At 33.6% G+C, this 10,792-nt stretch overlaps 1 protein-coding gene across 1 annotated transcript in view; it reads left to right on the forward strand.

The window, feature by feature from the left end:
- The window catches only part of LOC135195868 (proline-rich protein 2-like), a 38,680-nt gene extending 28,655 nt beyond the window's left edge, over positions 1–10,025 (forward strand). Inside the window, exon 2 of the mRNA XM_064222379.1 lies at positions 9,894–10,025. Within this exon, the coding sequence (XP_064078449.1) occupies positions 9,894–10,025 (132 nt within the window). The remainder of the gene's footprint in view (positions 1–9,893) is intronic.
- The last annotated feature ends 767 nt before the right edge of the window (positions 10,026–10,792 follow it).

A 10,792-nucleotide genomic window follows, 5' to 3' on the forward strand; every position in this document is an offset into this window, starting at 1 on the left:
TGTAACATATCTATTTTCTTTGAAGCAAATAACTTTTCAAACGTTTTATTGATGACTATGTAATATACACACACACATATGTGTATTATATATATATATATATATATATATATATATATATATATATATATATATATATATATATAGATATGATATATATATATATATATATATATATATATATATATATATATATATATATATATATGTATATATACTATATGTATATATATATATATGTATATATATATATATATATATATATATATATATATATATATATATATATATATATATATATATATATATATATATTATATATATATATATGTTTTCTCTTATTTTCTTCAAGAAATATTGTAGATCGTATTGCGTGAAAAAAATGATAATATAATAATAAAAAGACTTTATCCCTCATTGCATGTGTAAACAGCCATTTTTTCTTTTTAGAATTTGTCAGGCAGAATGTATCAGTGAGAGGAAGAGAATCAGTTGCGAAATTTATTCATTCTATTCTGGATTTATTCCCCTTTCTGTGTGTTATGGCGTCATCCATTTAATAAATGAATCACGCCAAACGCGGTGATTTATTCGGGTGCCGTATAGCAATATTTCACCGTTTAGAATGACGGCTCTCTATTGCAGAGAAAATATTAATTCCTGGCTTTTATCAAACCTATTTGGCCATTGATACATAGTAGCATTTATTTAATTTCATGAGATAACTCTTCTGATGTTTCCATTTAAGCAGATTAATTTTTCAAATTTTCCTGGAACATTTCTAATAATTATGTTGATAAATTAAGATCTAAAAAAATTTAGATCTGAAATAATTAAGAACAAGATTATATTACTTTTTTGTGGTTTAATAACACAGTTACGCTGACTCCTGTGGTAAACAATAAAAAATGTACATCTTTGCTTAATGACAATCTGAACAAAAATTGTTTTCAAATTCATGAGTTTTGTCTTTATTAATATCTCATGACGTATAAGCTTAAGAAATTTTTCCGCTTCTTTTATTTGAATAAGGAAGGAAAGAGCCTGAGAACTTCCCGACAAAATAAAACTTGTCTCTAATGAGGAGGAATTTGAAGTAAATAAAAAAAAGTATTGTTGCGAGAGCTTATAAATTATCATATACCCATAAGATAATATCTGGTCACCGGTGCAGTATCAAATATATTACAACTGATCAAAATATAGGCTTTTTCAAAAACTTTTACCTAGGATGAATAAAAGTTATAGAGTAACAATAATCGTTCGTAACATTTATTGATAAGAAAGCCTGTGACATTCCGCCAATCATGTTTTCCTATACTTTATTTTCCGCAATTCTGATCACGTCTCCAGCTTCCTTTATCCCTTGTACTAATCCGTAAATCTGACCCTTGTATTATTGTGGCTTGTAACCCTGCCACATACGTCCATGTAATGAATGGAACGAAGTTTGAAGAAATGAAACTGTATGTTCTTAAAATTCCATATATTGACAGCTACAGCGATGAAAAGGCGGAAGTGAGTTCCGTGCTTCACTCCTCAGTGACCACAGGACAGGAACTAATTAATGCATCGTATATATGGCGGGAAACAATAGCGGTGTTGCCGCATATAAATGCAGTGCTGCCAAAATGCGTAATGAAACAAGTGGTCTTACAATAAGTAGAGTGCAAATGGTAAAAGGATAAATGCAATGTAAATGATAATGTAAACATAATCCTCTAAATCAATACAATACATGTATGCAATGTAATGGTAACGGTATTTGATATCTACACACCTAGCACCCCCTGTAGTCAGGTTAAGCCAGTCCAGTACCTCGTAACTAATATATTATTTCTAGGATAAAAAGAAGTTAATTTTACTGCCATGTATACGTATTGCTTCACAGCAACCCAGGTTGGGAAACACCGCTCTAATGGATCGTGCGAGGGACATGTCTGAGCCATCGCCATCTTTATCATTTCATTATATCATATTCGTATGAATATATCAGAAGTTGGAAAAGCTTGAATGCGTTTATGAATGAATTCACAGTTTTAGGATTGGAAGCAGTAACAAAGTCTTGGGATATAGGAAATGCATGCACGGACAGAATCGCTGCAAAGGTAATTACGGCTGAAACTGAAATGGCAAACTCGTATACCAACCGGAATCTTTTACAGAATACGAAATAATGATACAAATCCCGTTGACTGGGAATTAGAATGCATATCGAAGGTACAAAAGAAAGATGACTTGATTAAGTTAGGCTCCTGGATTAACTGTTGTCTGTTCCAGTGATTTCATAAATTTCAAAATTTATATTTTATGATAGGTTATATACGAAATTTCATTAACATTAAATTTTCATAGTATATCATTTTTGACAACTCGCTAAAATAAATTATACAAATATAATGGAGATGCCGTTCTATGATATCTATATCAGCCCACAAGACAAAACATTTCGGAGAGTAAAGGGTTTAATAAAATGTTTGCTCTCTATGCATAGATATCGCCAGCACCATTCAACATAGTCGAAACTAGCGTTATAATTTCCTTTTTTTATCGTGTATATGTTCTTTGCATTATATAAATATGTTATATAATTCTAATAACAGAGGAGAATATCTCATCTTACTAATGATTTTTATTTAATATATACTAATGATTTTTATATATACTAATTTTAATATATACTAATGATTTTTATTTAATCTCTATACAGATTGATCGAATGACTCAATCCCTTACGTTGGATGACTTAGCATAAGATGTAGAATTAAAAAAAATTGTCCTCCTTTTTTTTTGTATCTATGTATAATTTACTGAAATGCTAAGTACCCAAAAAATGATATAAATGAAAGCTTATTCTGATATCGTCGTGAGTCATTCTTCAGGCCAGAGACTGACAGACAAACACGAGGACAGGAACAAGTTGTGTACAGTGGCTGCAGCAGCAGATAAAAATGTTTGAAAGAATAAAATTGAATTGCTTTCGTGAATTGGATTTTCACTTTGGCAATTGGTCGAATTTCTGTTCTTTCGGACGAGTTATTGCTTCCAGCGCCTCTTTTTGTTGACGTAGTCAAATAGACCCGTTTGCCAGAAAATTGAAATCCTTTATCTCGTTCCTTTTCTTTGTTTGAAATGATCTTTATCGGTCTGCCTTATGTGAGAGGCAGTTGTCGATGACTCCGTTTATTGGGCAAATGCTTAATAGACGAGGAAATGCCCAAATTGCATATATTACTACAAAATATTTTGCACTGATGTTATCATTAACCGTCTACTTTTAACATTACAAAATGAAAGCGATCGCTGCTCGTTCAGAATAACATAGTTTCACCTATATTATTTTGCCAGCCTTCTCTTTTTCACATGAACAAAGTATGTCTGAAAGTGACGGAAAATTAACGCATGTTTCATGGGATTTCAGTCGAAGTCTTGTAAACTTCAAAGTATTTTTACATTATTAGGATGGTCGCTTTATAAAATGACAATTAGCAAGCAAGAAACATCATTAGCGATGAAAAATACTAAAATGATGTTTATATTCTGTGTAATCGTATCGTGATTATTTCTGACAGTTCTATGATGTTTTTATCTCTCTCTCTCTCTCTCTCTCTCTCTCTCTCTCTCTCTCTCTCTCTCACAAGCACAAACACTAAAGCTCAATAATACTTATTTTTCTATCAGTATTAGAACGACCAAAATATTGAATACAGCGTGGAATGGTGCTCACTATTAGAATTCAATAAACTGGAATATTACAAGTTTTACTGTATGTGACTTGTATACAGTAACTGTTCACTGTAAACTGATAAACACAGGAACAGATTTATAACTAAGAATTACTGAGAGAGAGAGAGAGAGAGAGACGAGAGAGAGAGAGAGAGAGAGAGAGAGTTTGTAGATCGTTTAAGAAGACGTCAAACGAGCCTTCGCCGGTCTGGTGTTAAACGCCAAGCAATTTTGCTACGACTGAAATAAAACTACACAAGAAGACGGAGATCGTCCTGGGAAGTGGCACAGAGGCCGGAATACTCTCGCTAAACTTTTTTTCTGGAAATCCTCCGGGAATTACTCCGTTCAAGTTTTCAATGTTTCTGGCGAAGAGAACGAAGTGGAAGTGTCCGAGTTTCTGGGGTGATCAGTCTCTCTTTGCTCGGGGGTTGGGGTGAAGTTTGTTGAATAGAAACTGTGTACTGTTGTATATATATATATATATATATATATTATATATACTATATATTATATATAGATATAATAATATATATATACACGAGATTGTGTAAACACAAATACACACATGCATAATGTGGAGGTTTACATATACATACAAAAATACACACATGTATATACACACACACACACACACACATATATATATAGATATATAATATATATATATATATATATATATATATATGTATATATATATATGTTTCTGTAACAACAGAGTGCCATCTAATAAAAGGAGCCCATAAAAAACAAAACCATGAGAAAAAGTACTATATTTCAGAGACTGCTGTCTCCCTCTTCAGGTAGATGAATGAGGAAAAGTTCACAGAAAAGGTGGTATTTATACCAAGAGGTCCATCCACAAACAAGCCATTTTAAGTCACCCCCGCTGATAATCTTCCTCTAATCTTCTTAAGGGTTGGTTGAATGAAGACGTTGTCGATCGTGTCCGAAATCCATCCTCCTTTTGAGATGTTCATTACCTGCCTCTCTTTTATTAAGGCCGATTCCATCATTTTGACTCTTGTACCGGCAGTTGCTGCTATAAATTACACGTGACAAATTCCAGTTTATTCTATGGTTATGTTCATTTATATGGTTGAAAATAGCCGAGTTCTGTTGTCCATACCTAACTGACCGTTTGTGTTGTATTAATCTCTGGGGAAGGGATTTACCTGTAAATACCGATGTAAGATTGGTCACAGTCCTGGCATGGGATTTCGTATACCCAGAGTCCTTTGGAGATGTCTTTTGTTGGACGTTAATCAGGGATTTGGCTAAGGTGTTTGGGTAAGTAAATACAAAAGGGTTCGATTTTCCGAGGGGGTTGGTTATTCTCTTAATCGTGTCCAGGTGGGGAATTATTATTTTATTGTTGGGTGTATCTCTGGTCTTGTCTTTAGGGGGTCGGTAGAAAATTACGTTAGCTTTGTGAATTGCTTTCTCAATTATATGGTCAGGATATTTTAAAGACGAAAGTTGCTTGCGAATTAGTTCAAATTCTTTTTCCAGGAATTTCTGGGGAACAAATTCGTAAGGCTCTAAGAACAAGTTACTAGCTACCCTATTTTGATAGAAAATGTCATGATAGCCTAAAGTAGTGAATGTATTGAAAGTGAGAACGTTGGTTTTCTGTATATGGTAAATTTTGTATTCTGTCGTATCTCTGATTATTAAAACATCAAGAAAAGGAATTTTGTTGTCTGTTTCCCATTCAACTTTAAATTAGTGCCCAGCATCAAATTTAAAGTTGAATGAGCTGTGTGTGAAGGTTCTGTTGACATACGCACTCACGACAGACTTTTTATATGCGTCCGGGCACTCCCCGCGTGCGTTCAAGCAACGGCCCAGCGTTCGTTGCTTTCGTATAAAGGACCTTTAGAGAACATCTAAAACCTAGGATTTATGGGCGGTACATCGGACGATATATTCGTCACAATAAAAGAGCCTGAAGATACCACCAAAAAAACTAGCAGATGCTCTGAAAAGAAACTCAGTGCTCAACTTCACCACAGAGCACAGCCAGCAGAAGACTTTGCCATTTCTTGATGTCCTGGTAAAACAACAAGAAGGACAGTTTAAGACGACCGTTTTATACGAAAGCAACGAACGCTGGCCGTTGCTTGAACGCACGCGGGGAGTGCCCGGACGCATATAAAAAGTCTGTCGTGAGTGCGTATGTCAACAGAACCTTCACACACAGCTCATCATGGAAAGATATACATAACGAACTCGACCGAATCGCCACAACTGCTGACAAACAACGGGTATGCAGATCAAATTATCGAAGCAGCAATAAAAAAGAAAATGGACGAATTTTACCAACCCAACACCATGGCGCGAGGAAAACTGATTATTATTTACCATCGTGTACATTATGGGTCTGCATACAAGGAGGATTGCTGCACACTACGCGGGATAATAAACAGAGGCGTACCCCAAAAAGCCCCTTACCATAAAAATAAGCCTCAGGATATATAGTAAGCCCAACCTTGTAGCAGCCTTAATAATGAAGAACAGCACCGCTCCGGGGGGACCGAAGGAGATGTGCACGAATGTAGTTTACAAATTTACTTGTCCAGAGGAGGTGTGTAAACCTCACAGCCAAAAACTACATCGGGCACATACAACGACCCTTCGGAGACGTCTGCTGGCTCATAGAAATCAAGGGGCCATCCATAACATTACATAGATGGTTCACGACAGGAAGCCATCTCTACAAGAGCTCATAGAAAGGCACCCAGGTCGTACACAGAGAAGACAACTACGGTCGCCTCTTAATAACGGAAGCAGTGAGCATCGCTATTCAGAAGCCGACCTTGAACGTCCAACAAGAATCGGACCATATACTCCCCTCCAGCAGGGAGAAGGAATACCCAAGCCAACAGGGACCAGACAGCGCGCCCCAATCCACCGAGAACATCGCGCCCCTTGGAAGGCATGAGAAGACCCAGCGTCAGCGAAAGTCAAGTAACATCCTTACTCAGGTCGCTGAGACCCCGCCCCCAACACGATCGAGCAACCGTTAACCAACGTAGACCATTTTGGGACATACACACACACACACACACACACTCAAATTTAAATCATACACATTTATGTATAAAGAGAAATTATCTCTTGTACCTTTATGCATGCTATAAAATATATACATATATTTGTACTCCCGTATTTAGATTTCTATATTCATTTTCATTCCTGTATGTAATTTTGTAATTTTTATCTAAAACCAACATGTAACATATTAAATTTTAAACATACATTTAAGGAAACTCTAGCACATGGCATTGTATTTGAATATTTATTTAACCACTGTTTAAACTTTCACTCTTATTGTCGAGTACATATGTCCTTATATTCTTTGTAACTAAAACAACGCCCTTAAGCTGTTAATCCCTAGACTAACCAGTACCCATACCTCGAGGTCATACCTCCCACACGATGAGATAAATAGGCCGAAAGGTCAGATTGTAAGTCAGTAGTCGCTTGATAATGCCATAAGGCGAAACAGCTGTCGTGACAAAATTCAATAAATGGAAGAAGGAAGTCTGCGTATATTTCACCAGAAATTGACGAACGAGAATCGGAAAAAAATTCGTCGGTATGAAGATACCTGCAAGAAACTTATTGATGCCACTAAAGCAATTGCTTTTAACGAAAATATATATATATATATATATATATATATATATATATATATATAATGTATATATATATGATATATATAGTATATATATATATATTATATATATATATATATATATATATATGTATATATACTATGTATATATATATATATAGATATATATATATATATATATATATATATATATATATATATATAGTATATATATATATATATATATATATATATATATATATATATATATATATATATATATATAGATATATATATATATTATATATATATATATATATATATATATATATTATATATATAATATATATATATATATATATATATATATATATATATATATACATATGATATATATATATATATATATGTATATATATAATGTATATATAGTATATATATATATATATATATATATATATATATATATATATATATATATATAGATATATATATATATATATATTTATATATATATATATATATATATATATATATATATATATATAAAATATTCTTCTGTTAAAACAAGATACATCTCAAGTATAAAAGCTAAGCAATTAATGACAGAAGAAATTACATTGGCGAAATATATAGTGGGAGATATGCCGTTAGGTGATGCCTGGGGTCACCGCTGAGTTGCGTAGGTTCTGTTAATTGTCTTAATCCTCTTCATCGTAGCCTTCAGGAAGACAGTGTCTATATTGTCAGAGTCCCAGGCTCCATTGGAAAGGTTGATCCTATTATCTTGTTTCATCAGTGAAGATTTCACCATTTGACATTTGTATCGACGTTTTATATATATATATATATATATATATAGTATATATATATATATATATATATATATATATATATATATATATATATATATATAAAAACTTTATCACGAAAATTTCGAACGTAATGAATGTATAGATAAAGGTAGAGGCTACGAAGGGAAGTGAAATACAATGGAATATGCTGCGAGATCTTTCGACTCAAGGGTTTGCTAAGTAAAGGACCCTTGAGTCGAAAGATCTTGCAGCCTACTCCATTGTTCCCCTTTCTTTCGTGGCCTCTACCTTTATTTATATATTCATCACGTTCCAAATTTCCGTGATTCCGTTATACATGCATTAAGTTACAAATGTCCTTAGATATCCAATTCGCTCTACCCCAAATTAATATGTTAACCGAAGGGGAATTTTTTTAGTTAATAATAATTTCGTGCTCTCGTGGATTCAATTATCTTAGTTCTATGTTCCTGAGGATCCGCATGTCCCGAAATAATCGGTATATTTAGAAAGACACAAAACAGAAAAATGCCGCAAATCTTCCGTTTGTCGGTTCCGACTGATTTTTATTGTTGTTGGCATAAGATAGTGGATTGTTTGTGTTGTTAAATCTCGATCACATATGTGTGTCATATACGTTAATTTGCATGGATATGTATGTTGTTATTCCTTCAATTAACTAAAAACATTTATTAATCCGTTTATAGGAAATGCAGATAAATAAACTGATCAGATATGTAGCAGCTATCATATGCGTTAAATTTCATGTATAAATTCAATGAAATTTTTCTAATGTCCATTGTAAAGCCACAAAATAGATAAATATGATATAATTATTTTCAATTGATTAGATTTTTTTTATATCTGCTCATAACAGTGATCTGCCATTTAATACTAAATTAATGATTTTATAAGTACATATAATATTTTGTCGTTAAAGCTTCTCTGCAAGTTTCATTTGAAATCTTAAAGGGCTGAAATTATAATGCCGATATTTGATCAAATTAAACCTATAATTACTGAAGGTATGCATAAGTATTGCAAGAACATCACACACGGGTACTAATTAACCCCCCTCCACCTCTCTCTCTCTCTCTCTCTCTCTCTCTCTCTCTCTCTCTCTCTCTCTCTCCCTAGGCCAACCCTTTCTCTCTAGACAACGGTTTTTTTTTTTCTTTTTTTTTTTTCAGAAAGAAACCTTTTACCTTCTACGTATTTTTGTCACAAATGATTTCCTGGCTTAAAAAAATATTTAGAAATAAAACACAGATCCAACAAATACATGAAAAAAATTCCTAATTTGAGATTTCCGAAATGCACCACCTTTCCGTTCAATTGTTCTTCATTCTGGTGCTATAATTTTGTTGATAATAATAATAATAATAATAATAATAATAATAATAATAATAATAATAATAATAATAATAATAATAAAATCTCAAAAAAGGTATGGCTGGAATCTGCAAGAGATGAGGAAAAATTTCCATATAATCTTTAGCCTGTTAAGGATCACCAGCGTTGCCTGGGAGTAAAAAATCGTAATGATATTTAAGTTATCGGGTCATGTAAAAACGTCAAGAAATTCCGCTAGATTTTCTGAGGAATATCGTATTTTTTCATTGCCAACAACAATAAAAAGATTATTGAAAAAGAAACTTACAAAATTACTGGGTATAACGTGTTTACTTATAAATATTTGCATTTTATTTTACTCAACACTCGAGTACTTTCAGGCCCTATCTGTGGCCTTTTTCAAGAGATCTGTAGGTTGTCAGCCTGGGTCAAGGCCCAGCAGTCTTTGGCCAGAATACTGCTGGGGCTTGAAAAAGGGCCACAGAGAGGGACTGAAAGTACTCGAGTTCTGAGCAAAATAAAATGTAAATACTTATAAGTAAACACGTTATACACAGTAATTTTGTGTTTCTTTTTCAATCTTCAGAGGAAAACTGAAAGAAGTATTCGTTTGGTTTAATTATTATTATTATATATATATATATATATATATTTTTTTTTGCTCTATCACAGTCCTCAAATTCGACTGGGTGGTATTTATAGTGTGGGGTTCCGGGTTGCATCCTGCCTCCTTAGGAGTCCATCACTTTTCTTATTATGTGTGCCGTTTCTAGGATCACACTCTTCTGCATGAGTCCTGGAGCTACTTCAGCCTCTAGTTTTTCTAGATTCCTTTTCAGGGATCTTGGGATCGTGCCTAGTGCTCCTATGATTATGGGTACGATTTCCACTGGCATATCCCACATCCTTCTTATTTCATTTTCAGATCTTGATACTTATCCATTTTTTCCCTCTCTTTCTCTTCAACTCTGGTGTCCCATGGTATTGCGACATCAATGAGTGATACTTTCTTTCTTGACTTTGTCAATCAACGTCACGTCTGGTCTGTTTTGCACGTATCACCCTATCCGTTCTGATACCATAGTCCCAGAGGATCTTTGCCTGATCGTTTTTCTATCACTCCCTCAGGTTGGTGCTTGTACCACTTATTACTGCAAGGTAGCTGATGTTTCTTGCACAGGCTCCAGTGGAGGGCTTTTGCCACTGAATCATGCCTCTTTTTGTACTGGTTCTGTGCAAGTGCCGGGCATTCACTTGCTATGTGGTTTATGGTTTCATT

Source organism: Macrobrachium nipponense, chromosome 23, assembly GCF_015104395.2.
Source record: "Macrobrachium nipponense isolate FS-2020 chromosome 23, ASM1510439v2, whole genome shotgun sequence".
Classification (NCBI taxonomy): Eukaryota; Metazoa; Arthropoda; class Malacostraca; order Decapoda; family Palaemonidae; genus Macrobrachium; species Macrobrachium nipponense.